Below are 15,826 nucleotides of genomic sequence, written 5' to 3'. Positions count from 1 at the left end.
CTCTCCGAAAAACATTTCGCTCGTGGCGAATCCTCCGATTTTCCTTTGAGGACGTCCTATTAAAATCCGTTTTCATCTCCGGTTCAAAAATTTCATTAAATCATTTCCGTGTTTGCTGGACCCGAAATGTTTCCGTCGTAATATCAAACGGCCTCCGGGTGTAACCCCGAACGCACCGCCATTGTCTATGACTCGCTAATTATCGCATAATTAGTGCGGCTTGTCCTCGCCCCACTCAATCGCTCCGTTCATTCCGGCTAGAACCATTTAGGGAGGACGATTATTAGCCCGATTCGGCTCTATGTGGAGGTCCATTGTGCCTTGGTCTCGAATATGATCAAAGCCAGATGTGGCGCGTAGAACAATTAGAGGGTCAGAGGGGACAGATTGGACGGCGTTATCGATGATTGTCGCGAAATCCTCCGAAGGAGTTTTTTTCCACCGTAAGCGACGGACGGTGGAAAGTAGCAGCCGCCAAGGGCTCCCGCGGGCTCGCAAATTACGGGCAACTAGGGCCGCCTTTTGGATTTACGAGTTTTGTAACTCGAAGCCGAACGAGACTTGTTTGTATTGGCCCCGGGGGGCTGGGAAGTCTGCCGCGATTTATGGGTAGGGTTAAGACAAGTATACGAATGAACCTTGAATTAAACCGAATCTTAACAGTGCGTACATTGTTGGAAAGTTAGTCTAATTAGAAAAGATTAGAGCCTAATAAGTTTTATTTATTATATAGTAAATTTGAATGGTATGTCTACAACAAGCCGGGAGGTCCTTTAGAAAATTTAGACACAGAAATTGGCCAGAATGTACAACATGAACGTATGTTGAGCATCGCAGCCACAGACGTCCTAGGGACTATAAGAACCAGTCATCGCGATGAACGACCTCTAAAAGTTATATTCGTAGTGGTTCCTCAGATCTTAAGGATGTCTGAAAAACTTCAAAATGGGCGGCATGGGCTGGGAGGTCCCTTAGGAAATTTGGAAACAGAATTAGCCAGAATGTGCAACAGGAACGTATGTTGAGCAAAGAGTGGTCTATACATCCTATACATCGTAGCCACAGACGTCGTATGAACTATAAGAACCGGTCATAGCGATGAATGGCTTCTAAGGCTTGATGCCCTAAGAATTATATTGGTAGTCATTCCTCAGGTCTTCACGATGTCTGAAAAACTTCGGAATGGGCATGTGGATATGTCAAATTGCTAATGCTGTCACATTTTGAGGTCTTCTTTGGCTGAGGAAGCCTCAAGTATCGACTATGAATTGCACCTTTAGAGACCATTTCAGCAGAACCTGAAGGCACGCTAGCTAAAAGCCCACAGACATCCAGCAGATTAATTTATCGAAGAATTAGGCGTTATGATCTGAGTTGACATAATAGTTGGAAGTTGGAAAGATCTTCACTCCTACATCAATAACGTGTTACAACGTTACCACTGCAATTAATAGAAACTTCTTCTATTGCCCATTAACCATGCAGTGAACGGCTAAAATATGGAACAAATTTATTTAACAGTATGGCGCATTTAAATGAAACTCGGAGAATTGAAATTTTAGTTTGTATATGGACAAAACGGGAACTCACGAATTTTGTAATTTGTTTAATGTAAAATACCCAGAAAGACCTATTACAATATTCAAAGCGACTAAAATTTGGAGAAAATTTACAAATTTGCAAGAACTCTTTGTATTACGAAATTAAATCGACTTTAATGGTTCACGTGTTCACGGCTCAATGGCTTGACTAGATTAGCCCCGCCCATTTGAGATCGGGTCGCAAGACATCAATACGAAAAAACGAATCGTCGCTGGAAAAAAAAAGGCAACGTCGCGGAGCATGAATAACGACCGTTGAATCCGTGACGAGGGCTTATTGACTTTCCAGAATTTTTCATAGGGGCTGGCAAACGGCAAAAGGGAAAACCCACGGACGGGTAACTTAATTTGACGGATCCGGCCTGATAAATAAAAAAACTACGTGACGTGGGTTTACGCCCCCCCCCCCCGATTCGTTTTCGTGTTTAGAATTGCGGCATGGGGGAGGACCATGGAGGATTCGATAGGGAACGTAGTAGACATTTTCACCATATTTCCCAAACATTTACCGTCGGATGCACCTTCTCCCGTCCCGGCCTTCTGGTTTTCCCCACCCTGCTTGTTTGCTAAGCGGTTGTTTAAGTTGCCAACTTTAACTGTGTCTGACTATTCGACGGTGCCTCCTTTGAAACAAACTACGAGCGTCGTATTTATTTATCATAAACAAAATAGTAAACAACAAAAGAAAATAAAACAGAATTAAATATATATACAAAGACCCAAATCTAGTATGACACACATTGGTTTTCCAGATATTAATATTAATATAGGAGTCGACACGTCTTTTATTTCTTTCTTGACTATTTTTTCACTCTGGAAGCGGTCAAGTTGGTTCGAAAAGCCATTTGCTAGTGCGATTGATCTAGTAAGAAAAGAACTCTGCCCATAGTTAGTACGATGGAACTCTACCTGGAAAGACACTAACTCAGGTCCATGAGAATTTAAATGCAGTAGATTACACAAAATGGTAAGACCCCTATGCATGCGACGAATCTGGAGAAAGATTTCCAATTCCGAGTAATCGACGTCCTCAAGTCCTTGGTGCTCCTTAAGTGCTATATATCGCAGGAACCTGTAGACACTACGACGCTTAATAAAACCAAAAATCTGAAGTGATTTAAACACAATAGATGAAACCTGGTGTGTGTAAGTTAATTTAATATCGAGTAACACTCCAAGATCCCTTATTACGGAGGCCTGCAATAAAAGCGACCCTTTTATGTTATAAGTATAATGTATGGGGTTTTTGCTGAAGCTCATTATTTGGCATATAGAATATTAGGTCGTCAGCAAATAATTGGAAATATGCACGATGAAAACATGAGGCAATATCATTCACACAGGCAGACAAGAGTAGGGGTCCAAGGTGTGATCCTTGCGGAACACCAGAAGGCACTTTAATTTCGATGGATTGAAAGCTCTGAACGTGCACAATCTGCACTCTTTCAGGTTTTCTCTGGATTCCAAGGTTTCGCAATTTTTTGATTAAGTTTTAATGATTTACTCTATCAAATGCCTTTAAAAAGTCTGTGTAAATGGCATAAACGTGAGACCCCTCTTCCAATGATTAAAGCAGAAAATCTGTAAATGTCAGCAAGTTTAGCGCAGTGGAGCGATGGGGGAGAAATCCAAATTGCTGGTCGATAAACCAACAGCCCACGATACTGATATGCTTATAATTCTTGACTTGCGAGTTATCGCCGGATTTTAGGATAGGCGTAATGAAGCTTGATTTCCAGTAAGTTGGAAAAGTTCCCGTTTTCAAGATTGTATGAGGCTGCAATGAGTGAAAAAAAATGAGAGAAAAATTATTCTTAAACTGTCATAGCCTATCTACTAAGGCTTAATAAAATATGGTGGGAGGCCATCGGGACCCGGTCCTTTGTTTTTATCTAGACTCGACAATTTCTGGTAAATAGATGAAATTGAAATGTTCAACTGTGAAAGGCAGTGCATCTTCAGGGACAGTCCCTGGCAAAAGAGTCTGCAAATAAAATGACAATATCGTCACCCACAGAACAGGTCACAGGTTTTCTTAAACTTATTTTGAATTTGGTTTGTTATTCAGAACTATTAACATATGCAGGGTGGTGAATAAACGTGCGACATTTCGCAAGTACTTTTAAGGTAAAGAGGTTTTTTTTATAAACGTGTGGTTTCGTTTCCAAAGTACTACAAAGTTCTAAGGTTTAATGTTTATTTTTGTTTTTTCCAACATTTTGATTTTGATATTATAAGAAGAATACATTTTTTAAGTTGAAATGATTGAGGAATTCGGTTTTTCTATCAAAAACAAAACCGGATAGTACAAAAATTTACGAGTCTTTCAAAATGTGAAAAGACATGTCGTAGACCCCGCCCGCCTTCAAATTCAAATATCAAGTGTCAAAAAAAAAACAACTTTGGTTCAGAAATCAACATTGTTTAAGAAAATATGCGAAAAAAAAAGATCACTTTTTGCCCTAAAAATAACCATTTGAAATCTCGGAAATTTATGAAAAGCATACGAATAGCACGGTACGAATGACCATTTGTGGAATATACACTACTAGGAGTTTCCACATTCAATTGACACCTTACCGTCAGACAAATATACTTACGGTCAGGCCCGGAAGTTACTCGCTCGTTCGCGACGTCACAAGGCTCCGGGGCCAGAACGAAATTAAACTACAGCGTCGGACGATTCGTCAATACGCTCCGAAATATAACAGAAAGTTTATCCCCGGCCTTGGGGGTATTAACAGTACTGCGTTTTCCGCGCGCGAGCTTTGCGAACTTTCCGGATAAATTTTAACGTTTCCCTTTGGAGTTAAATTGTTGTTTATGCAGAGAAAAAACAGCACAGCATATTCAATTATTTTGAAAGTTACAATTACATTTCAAATAAGTACGATAAGAAATGATAATTGTCGTTAAGAAAAAAATAATTAAATCGAAACAATGATTACGATTTTAAGATTTTTTTGTAGAAAAAATACAAAATGGATCTAACAGATGATATCATAAAGGAACTTATTCCTGTTATTGTAACAGGAATTAAGTTTAACAATAATTTAGAGCACTTCAAGGTCAGTGAACTTTAAAAATTTGTTAATAAGCAAGAGCCCAATTCAATTAAATATTTATGATGACCAAGTTGTAGACGATATTATTAATAATTATGGTAGAAGTCGTAGACAATTAAATATGAACTCACAATCACAATATACATTATTCATATTTTTTGTATTTTTTTAAGAATAAATTAGATTAATTAAATTTTGTTGTATAATGGTACGATTGAATTGAGTAAAATGAAAATTTGGACAAAAAGTCATCTAAATAATTATTGCGATATTTGTTTATTATGTTATTGTGTTTAATAAACGAGTGGCTTAAACAGTTTACCAAACGTGTTCCATACTATACTTTTTCTACGACCGTTAGTTTTCGGGTACATTTTTGAAAAACAACACGAATTCATTCACTGCGGTAAAATGTCCGAAAACATCCGATTGCTCCCAAATTTTAATTATTTTATATACATATTTTAACATCTACCTAGGAACATTTTATATAAATATTTAAGAACTACATTTAATGTTTTAAATAATCGGTCATTTTCTTTTGAATTTTTTAGTATGCCAATACACATCTCGTACATTGGTACACTGATTCAGTAGAAATACTAAAAGGGTGTCGAACTTCCATTGTCTTTATTTTTAACTTACACAACGTTTCGGACAGTTGCATCACTACCGGTTATCAAGTGTAAACTAAATTTAATTCTAAGGCTACACGGTTTATATACTAGGCGACGGCGCTCATCCATGACGGAGTCGGGTGTAGTCAAGCTTGAAGTTGTTCAACTTGAACGCCAGCACTGGTGCGCCTTAGAGGTTGCCAAGTTGTTTGTATATCCACGCTTGGATTGCTGAAGATGTTTTCATTGATTCTAATGAAAACTTCTTTAAATTTGCGCTTCTTCCAATGCTGGTCTCTGTAAACAACCCGTGCTCTGGACCATTGGATGTTGTGTTGTTTGGTTCACACATGTTCTGCGATACCTGATTTTTGCGTTTCACCCTTCATTGTATGTTTCTTATGTTCTTGTGAGTACATTTCTTAATGTTGATCCAGATTTAAATACAGTTTTAACCTGATATTGTTTAGCTATTCGCCTAATCTATAGAATTAAGTTTAGTTTAAACTTGATAACGGGTAGTGATACAACTGCCCGAAACGTTGTGTAAGTTAAAAATAAAGACAATGGAAGTTCGACATCCTTTTAGTATTTCTTGTATTTATACCATTTCTTGGAGAGGGACATCTTCCCCATGATATATAAAAGTTTTTTCTAGCAGCTCGACTGAATATAGGGCTTGTTGAATGGTTGGTGGTGGTCCCAGATCAATTTCTTCATCTTGGTGCTCTTCCTCGCCCTTTCTTGCTTGTTGTAATATGGCTTCCTCTGTCAAGTCTGCTGTTGTAGGCAAATCCTGATTAGTGACGTTTCTGTCGACTTCACGGGCTTCGCCACTTATCTGTCCATGTCTCTGTTTGAATTTCCCCAACCATCCTTCCGAAGCCTTGAAATGGGTAATGCCAAGCTGTTCAGCAAACTTTTCTGCTTTTAGTTTTACGATAGGTCCAGAGAGTGGTACACTGTTGGAACCCGATCCAAATCGTCAAATTTTGGCTTTCTTAGTTTTTTACTAGAACTGCCTGCCGCTTCAGTCTGAATGATTTTTTCTTTACGCTTCCAAATCGTGGATACAGTTGACGGTGTAAGTCCGTATCGACGTCCCACATCATTTTTCTTTTCTCCTGCTTGTATATATACCGCTTATTAAAAGGAAAACACTTGGGGCGACCAGATTCCTGGTAATTATACTATTAGGGTAACGAATTCTGAGAAGGTACAAATTTTGTTCATAATACAGAGTTTTACGTTATAGAGAGATTCGCTATAGGGAGTTTCGCTGTATGATCTTATCTTCAAACAAACCAACACTACCATTAACGCGAATTTCAAAATCGATATCTGGAAATCAAAAAAAACTAGATTCTTCGGAATATTTTTTTAAGCGATCTCCGAAATCCCTCTTTTAAATATATCTTTTGAATAGGTCTCGTCCGCTTACGCATTTTTAACAGCGCATTGCTAATATTAAATGATGTTTAGTTAAAATTAAAACTAACCATTACGAATTTTCGGGTCCTTGAAGGGCACGGCATAAAGCCGATATCAAAGAGATCGACGGTTGCTAGGCAAGGGCGGCCCTTAACTCTTAACCTTTAGCGTTCCGGCTCGACTTCTTGCGATTATATTTTTCTCCCCCCCCCCCCCCCCCCATCTAATCCTTCGATCCATTTCAACGAAAACATACTGAACCCCCCCCCCTTCCCAACGTTCAATCGGATATCGGAGACTACAGCGTTTAAGTAATTAAGCTCTCGACGCGCTGCCGCTTGTCTTTTGTGTTTGGCCGGTTACCTCCCGGGGGCGGACGCGGGGGTTGATATTGTTTTCGGAAGACGCTCCGGCGGCGAGCTGGGAATTTACGAGGGACGGGTTATTTACCTTCGAGGGTGCCGACGTAGGTCGCCGGGACGCCGAGCGTCGTCGACGGCCTTCTCGTCGACTCGAACACCGCGTCGTCGGAGAAGACGGCCTCGTCGGGGACGAGCACCAGCCTGAACGTCCTGAAAAATAAATTCGCGGGTGAAATTGAAAAGGTTGAGAGGAGAGGGGTTAATACGATGGGAGATATGATTTAATTTGTGGATCGCGTTGAAAGTGAAGACAGCCCTATATTTTTGGTTTTTCGGGAAATTTTGTTCCCAATACTAAAGGCATAGTCAGTAGTTTGTCTTTTGTGGGGTGAGACAGACAGATAATAATGCGAGTGATGGGATTGATATTAAAATGATAAATTATATAACTCCCCATTAGCTAGGGCACATAACTTTTTTTGTCAATTGTCAATACGAAGGCTAAGTTTAATATTTCGATATTTGTAATAAAAAAAACTATATAAGCTACCGACAAATACGACTTTATCGTTTCTCAAAATATTCACCCTGATGATCAATACACTTTTGAGTTCGAAGGACTTTTCCCACATCAATCGCTTCTTCCGGCGTCAAAAATCGTTGCTCACGTAATTTGTACAAAGTCATTAGGTGCTAAGCCCGGACTATATCGTGGATGGCTTATCAAATCAACGTTTTAATGCTCGAAAAGTTCTTTGTTTGCACTGATGAGAGAGATTCATCTTCGGCGGTTGATTTTTTCTATTTCTTCGAAGACTTTCGGCAAACAAACGGTTGTGTGCCATTCAAAATTGACTGTTTTGCCTTTCACCAAAGAAACAGTTGCAATGTGGACGGTTTTCCTAAAAAAACAGGCTACCATACCACGAACAAATTTATGAGCTTTGTCTCATTCTGAAAGTCGATTGCTTACTTTCACGTTCATGTGCATAGATCCATGATTCATCACCTGTTACGATATTATAGACGTGTTTGGAAGCACTGCAGTCGTATTTTTTTAGCATTCCCTTAGAAAAATTAACACGAGCCTTTTTTTGTTGACAATCCAACGCGAATAAATATTTTTAGCGGCCAAATGTTCACGCAAAATTGTATGTATGCTGGTCCAACTAATGCCCAAAGATCATCAATGTTTTCTTGGACAACCACCGATTTTGGATGACCTTCACGAAATTCATTCTTAACCCATATTATCCCAAGCACAAAAAAATGCTTTTTGCTATGAAATTACTTATTTTGATGCACTTAAGAATAAATTACATGTGTCAAAAAAAATAAAAACTCTAAACATACAAAAAATACTGGTGCGTAAACGAACCACTGGGAAAAAACATTAAATAATGTTTTGGAGCACATAAGATGTAACATATAATTTATACATAAATATACAAAACAAAATTCAAATTCGACAGAAAACAACTAAAAGTAGATTGTTTCCCAAATAGAACCTGATTTGATACAAAAAAAAAACGCATAATATTTTATGGTGCGTACGGTTTCATTTTTGGTGATATTTTACAAATCAAGAAGTACGTAAATGCACATTACATTTATTACAAACGTAAATTGTGTGGCTGTGGCAGATTCTACACGTTCTAACTAACCAAAACTCGCAAAGCAATGTAATATTTAAAATCTACCTGGGAAATCTTCTGTTCCGTTGTCATGTAAATCTACCCCACCCATATATCTATTGTATTGGGCAATTACATAAAAATTACATAACGTTTTACATTTTGGACAGGATCTACACTAGAAACATTACTTGCCACAGTTACAACTGAGTTGTCGTGCCAACGGACAATAGAAAATTTTGGTTCAGATTCATATGCTGAAAGATGGATCCGCGGTCTTTTTTTGCAAACGATTTACAATTTTCCATTGGACATTTATTTGTTCTATTTTCCCGGATAGTACCTGTGGCAAAATAACCATTAGTTTTTAAATGTACAAATAGTTTGAATGATGAAAAAAAATTGTCAAAAAAAATTTGGTGATTTACTGGCTTATCTACAACAGAAAGTAGATTCATGACAACGTCACCGCCAAGACCAAGGTCAGAATGAGGTTTATTTTGAGCACCACTATATGGAAGTGAATAAAATAGGTACCCATCAGATGAACAAAGGCACCAAAGCTTGAAGTCAAAACGAACTGGCTTACCCATTTGCAAGAATGGCGGCCAAAGTAAGGTACCATTTGGATGGATAAGTTGAACAAAAATATGCCAAACTGAAGATTTTTTTTATTTATTACGTCATTTTTATTCAACAGATCATTGTGGCTCATAATTTTTTTATATAAGATCAATTCCTTTGTCTTCATCGGTAGATCAATAATGCTAAATATATAACAATGAATGATAACCCGAGAACAATAAAATGCCTACAAAATTTAAAAGTTCATTTTTTGACAACGAGAATTCATGGCGGTTATTGTCATGAGCATATATTACCGAAAACTTTAAAATCAAATCAATCACTTCGTCATCAAAAAACATAAAAAAATATTTCAAGCGGAGAAAGCCTATTTTTTAGTTGATCACATGATTTAAATTCATCGGATAGAGCTGTATCATTCGGTGTATGTAACTCGAAAGTTCCAACTGTATCAGTTGGTTCCCCAAACTCTTGTTATCGTTCATATCTTCTTCGTCAGTCAAGGTATGCGCGTCGGGTGGAATATAGACCGCATCAATATGTTCTGTAAATATTTTTTCACATTATTTTTAGTATAAATTTACAAGATCCATCACGATCTCATCCATAGCTGCCTGTAATTCCTTTTGAGTCAAATACCTCGGAAATTCCATATTTTACGAACTGTAACATTCACTGCACAAGACACAAACTAATACTAATGAACACGCTAATTTTTGGATGTTTATTCTACATGCGCTGACTTGTCTAGGCTTGCAATAACATAGTTTTGTTTCACAGATAAAACCAGTGGTGCATTCACGCACCAGTAAATATTTTCAAAAAATAAAGCATAATCAATATAGTATTTCCAATGTATATTTTCTGCTATGTAATCTACATGTTATAGACTTCACAAAAATGGCAATACAAATCCAAAATAATTTTTTTTTGCTATTTTGGATTTGCTTGAAAATGTGATAGAAACTTATGTACCGCTTTTGTTAACTTTTGAAGTCATATATAAGATCTTTCCTTTACACATAAATTAGCGATTTTGATGGTTTTATGTCCTTTAGTAGTGATAATAATAAAATTTCTAAATGGATGTGCAAAAATATATCATAGGTGGTGCATTAAAGCAAAATTTGGAATGTGAGAACAACTGTTTTCGATATTCTCCAACGCCGACCCGTTTAAACTTTAAACTTCAGTTGAGTATCTTCAAAAATGTGAACCATCAACTTATATGACTGTCAAAACTTCAAATCTGAAGTATTTTCAAATTATGGAATAGTGGTGGTGGTAATTATAGAGTAAGCTTTCTTGTATAGATTAAATACCTAGTCTGGAGTTTATTGCCAAAATTAAATCTGTGTAGACCGTTATATTATAATAGAAACGTCAAGTCAATTATTGTATTGTATGTGTATTAAGTATGCGAAGCGGCGAAGAGGTGAATGCCAAATATGAATTTATTTTTAGGTATTATTCATATGTTGGTTAAGCTAAAATTAATAAGTCAACGTGCATACGAAAAGTTTTCACATTTGACCATATCGTTTTAAGAGACGTAAATGTTCCACGAGGAGTTAGCGATCGGCAAATATACTTTCGAAAATTATCCCCAATGGAAATTTCAACCGAAAATGCAACATCATGGCGAAGGTCGTTCTGCCTATCAGAAAATGCAATCTCCGACCTGATACGTGCAGGTGGAGGCGGTATCCCATCCACATTTTCAATTATTTGAGAAGCGTCTCCGTCGAGGGTCCTCTTTGCATGGAGGGGGGGGGGGGTGGCGGGGGCATGCGCTGAATATTATTATAGGAAAAGGTTTTCGGCGCCCTGAGCTCTACTTGCCTACTAGCCTTTTGAATACCGTCTGCGACAAATGATTTTCTTTTTCGATTTTAATCACGATCAAAATTGACATAAAAATGAAGACGAAGACTGTCGGGTCCGATATAAACTATAACTTAAAACTCATTATATTGGAATCATTACATTGTATGTAAAAATGTGCTTTGGAAACTGAAGTTTTCCATTAAATGTCCAAATTGGACCGCCCAAAACAGTGGCGGTTTATTGTCGTTCCGAGAGCGACTTGAAAGGAAAAAAACGCAACAGCACTTTGAATTACTAATGGGAAATTAGTGGGAAACTTGGCATTAAAATTAAGGCCCCATTAAAAATTGCGTCACCTTCAAAGTTAGTATTTTCTGATAATTCTATTTGGATATGTTTTTTTTTTATTGTCGAGTAAATCTTCAGAAACGATGTTCTGAAAAACATGTTTATTTAAATTTAAGTTTTAGACGTATACAGAATGTTTTAAAAAAAAGCAGTTTTATACTCAATGTTTGTCAAATTATCTGGGAATTCTTGATAGGCTCACTTTTCTTGTTTTTTCATTCACAATTTTGTTATGCCAGATTATTATAGGAGTTTTATAACACTCACTTTTTTAGCACAGCCTAACAGTGCAGGCCAATTATCGCAAAATTAATCTGTACTTGTGCGCGCACACACACACACACACACGTGCAATTTTCACCATAGGTCCTTCCACACACGAACACAAACGCAGTCTAGGTATATTTCTAGAGTGAAAAAGGGCAATATAGCTTTGTCTTGTATTCGATACAAACAATGGTTAACTAACCAAAACTAACCAAAGTGATTCAAGATTGGCTAATTAAAAGAGATAATTATTCCCATGTCAATTTGCTTAAGGATTTCAAAGTTGTTACTACTTACTACTTCAAATTAGTTGCTACTTGGTGTCTCCTAATTTCTAAAAAATACCAGCAAATCATAAAACCACAATTATGTTCATTAATGCGTTTCTTGAAGGATCTAACTGTTGTCCAATATAAATTTTAGGACAAGATCCGCATTTCAACCTGTAGACACCTGATTTTTGAGATTTTGGACATTTCGTTTTATTGTTTTTTAAAAATGTTCCTGTTGTGTTGTTAGTTCTGCAAGCTATTTTTGAACCACATTTTGACAAATGTTTTGAAACTTTTTCACTGGGTTCTCCTATATATGTAATTGTTTTAAATTGTTCGTGTTCTGTATTAGGTTTCGGATAAATAGAGTTTACTGTTGTCTGGATTTGTTTTTTATTTATAATTTTATCGATAACGGACGGATTGTAGCCGTTGTTCAGTGCAATTTTTGTAATGATATTAAGTTCTTTGTTGTAATTTTCTGTTGAGAGTGGCGTATTAAGAAGTCAGTGTATAAAAAAGTGAAATGCGTGTATAAGGAAGATTTGAGCTGTTGTGTATGACTGTATCAGTGCGTGTGGTTTTGTGTTTTCCTAATAGTGAAGTCTACAACATTGACAGAGTTATCCTGTTCAATTGATAAAGAGACGGTGTTGTCGAAACAATGGTTATGTGAATATATATTATTTCGTGAAAATCTAAACTTTTAGTCCTTATTTATTTTGTTAAATGGATTTTCATCAAGCCACCTCAGTTCAATTTTTGGAAAGGAAACACCCGATATTGAGTTATTTGTTTAATATTTATGATTTTGTTTCATAAACCATAGTATGTGAGAAAATTAACTTCGGAATCGAACCAAATTTTAACGGTTAATTTCGATGCTCAGTGTAGAAAGTCGTTTTTCTCACGGATTCTACTTATCGAAAAAAAACGGAGGACTCCGAAACAAAAAAAAAACGTTTAAAAAACGTCCGCGCATCGCGAAACTTTTCCCATTAAAAAAAAACCACATAAAACGCCTAAAAAATGGGGGGGGGGATTTTCCGCGGGGACGGCGGGCGACACAATGGCTTTTATACGAATTTTATATTCGCATCGGGCGGAGGTTTCTCTCCTTTGACGGAGGTACAAATATACCCGCACAATACTATGGCACAATGGTCGACGAAGGGCGTTTTTTTAAGGAGTCAGCGGCGGAGCCAACCATTCAGAAGTGGGATTTTTCATTGCTCTACCGATTGATGGATTAAGGTACTTCTACAGCCTTCTTACCCCTCCACTTCTGTAATATACTATTGGCGTATTAGAGACCAAAAGAAATAGATTACCCGGATGAAACCAAATCAAAAATAGCGTCTGCGACGATCGATTCGCATACCGAAATCACGCACAGATAAATTTAAAATTAAGTTTGCCATCTTGCGCAAATTAGTGAAATACGAGACGAGAATGCCGACCCGAGCGCCGGTTCTAGGAGGCGAGGGCGGCCAACGTCGAAGGGGATCGACACTCGAGTCGAGTATTTCTTCTTCGAGGATGTGGACTAATACGAAGACGAATACTTTATTAATGATTTTATGATGATTTACATACGTCAAACAAAAAGGAATAAAATAACATATATTTATAATGCAGCTGGTACATTATATCTGAAATACAATACAAAAATTTGGACCAGTATGACACCTTTCCAAGCGGCAGTAGGTAATAACCACATTTTCCCGACCTGATGGTCATGCAATTCCTGATAAGTGGTAAATAGATTGCTATGAAACAGGATAAGTGTTCGAAATTTGACGCAATCGACTTCATATTTGGCAGATATATGCAGTTTTATCCTGTGACGGAACCTATTGAAAATGAGGGGGCTGGGGGGTAGGGAAGTATTTAAAAATAAATAAAAATCACGTGTGCAAGGGTCTACAACCAGTTTTCAAAAACCGATTAAAAGACCGAAAAAATTATTGAACCAGAAGACGCAGAGAATAGGGGTCCATAAACTTTTATTCTTGACAATTTTTCAAAATATACAAACTGAAAAATGGGTCCCCCTATTATTGAAAATTGGCAATAATTTAAAATCCGTGTTTCAGTTGTGAGTTTCTTTTACATATACACATATAGGTTTTTAATTATTGTACAGGGTCAAAATAAATAAGAACTAAAAGTTCAGATTTTCACGAAATTATATATTATGACATGACAATTGTTTCGACAACACCGTGTCTTTATCAAATGTACATTTAAAGATGTGATAATTTGATATTAACAGTATCATAAACTGTGTCGACAGAGAGTTTAATGTTTCGTCTATAATACAGGGGACGCGAGATATTTGAATATAATTTTAAAATGCAATTACCAGTACAAATTTTAATATTTACCGAAGTTTGCCGTAACTTCAAAGTTCGACGAGATGTGAAGGATACTTTATAAAGGGTGTGTGTATTCACAATCAAATTACATCGATTTTGCGAAAGTTCCATAGTGGTCCGCAGGAGCTCGATAGAAAAACAATGCGTCCCTCTAGGACAAGAATCCGCAAAGTGCCTTTTTTTTTTTAAAAAGCTGATTCGCGTTATTTGCGACAAACTTACCCCGCCCAGTGACGGTTTTCCGAAAGCAATCTTGTTACTTTCGAAAATCGATGAAATCGAATTTTTCGAAAGTATCTATAATCGTATGCAAATTTTATATCTCGGTAACGGTAGGTCCTATGGGATCGCCGTTGGTACACAAATGATTACCGCCAAAAAAAAAAAACATTTTGTCTGTCCGTTCGCCGTTCTCGTCTTTTGGTTGTTTCTGAATAACTTTCGAACCGTTGGAGCTACAAAATTGAAATTTATCTCCTTTTTAACCCTCCACGAGGCACATAAGCTTATAAGAAATGGCCCTGATCCGAAGCCGGTGTCCATATTTTTTGCGCGATTTTCGACTGTTTTTTGGACATTGCTATGAAACAAGATAAATGTCTGAAATTTGAAGCAATCGACTTCATATTAAGAAATATACAAAAAAAAATAAAAATTGCCTGTGTAAGGGCTATAACCTCTACTTCGAACAATGATTGTGTAATATACAGGGCGTGTCGTTTATGGACAAAAAATCTAAAATATCCTAAAAATTTCCGTTTTTGCTGCTTCGCGCTACCCGCTACGAACTTGCCCCACCCAGTGATCCGCGGAGCTCATTTTTAGCGTAATTTGCAAGTAAAAAAAACTTGTTAATTGTAATATGTTCAACCACAACAACAACCACACGCATTAGATATCTAATTGTAGGGTATTAGAGACTCAATAAAATGAGGTACATAGATGTTTTGCGAACCATGTCAAACGCATCTATTTGTTGGAAAGGATTGCGATAAATTAGGATATACTTTCTTGATAATACGTACAATGAGAAATTGTACGAATGTTAATGACCATGCACTGGACAATTAATTTTATTCTATTCATTAAATTTCCATTCGCGTTACAGTTACAAATCTACGACGCAAAAACTCCGAGGTTACTAATCGAATGACATGGGAATAATTGTGCAGCTTTATATTAAACTTTAAATATCTCTAAAAATATTGATTTTATCGTTACAAAAAAAGAGTATGTTGTATTGAAGAATCTAGAAAGATTTTTAAATAAAACACCATGCAAATCGGTAATCACATTTTATCCAAGTGATTTGCAGAAATATTTTGAGCTTATGGAGGATTGTACAGTCAACTATTAATAAAACTTGAATGTATACAACATAATCTAGGTTCAACATAAGTCTTTATTTTCTATATAAACAAACTAACGTTTAAAATACT

The 15,826-nt window shown here is 36.8% G+C and overlaps 1 protein-coding gene across 1 annotated transcript in view; it reads right to left on the bottom strand.

Moving 5' to 3' along the window:
- Nucleotides 1-15,826, bottom strand: part of LOC132701991 (disintegrin and metalloproteinase domain-containing protein 10) — a 94,540-nt gene that overhangs the window by 61,295 nt on the left and 17,419 nt on the right. Inside the window, exon 3 of the mRNA XM_060670373.1 lies at nt 7,165-7,286. Within this exon, the coding sequence (XP_060526356.1) occupies nt 7,165-7,286 (122 nt within the window). The remainder of the gene's footprint in view (nt 1-7,164; nt 7,287-15,826) is intronic.

This window comes from Cylas formicarius, unplaced genomic scaffold, assembly GCF_029955315.1.
Source record: "Cylas formicarius isolate icCylForm1 unplaced genomic scaffold, icCylForm1.1 PGA_scaffold_5__7_contigs__length_24384050, whole genome shotgun sequence".
Classification (NCBI taxonomy): domain Eukaryota; kingdom Metazoa; phylum Arthropoda; class Insecta; order Coleoptera; family Brentidae; genus Cylas; species Cylas formicarius.
The sequence above is the reverse complement of the archived record's forward strand: the minus strand, read 5'-3'. Positions and strand labels throughout refer to the sequence as shown.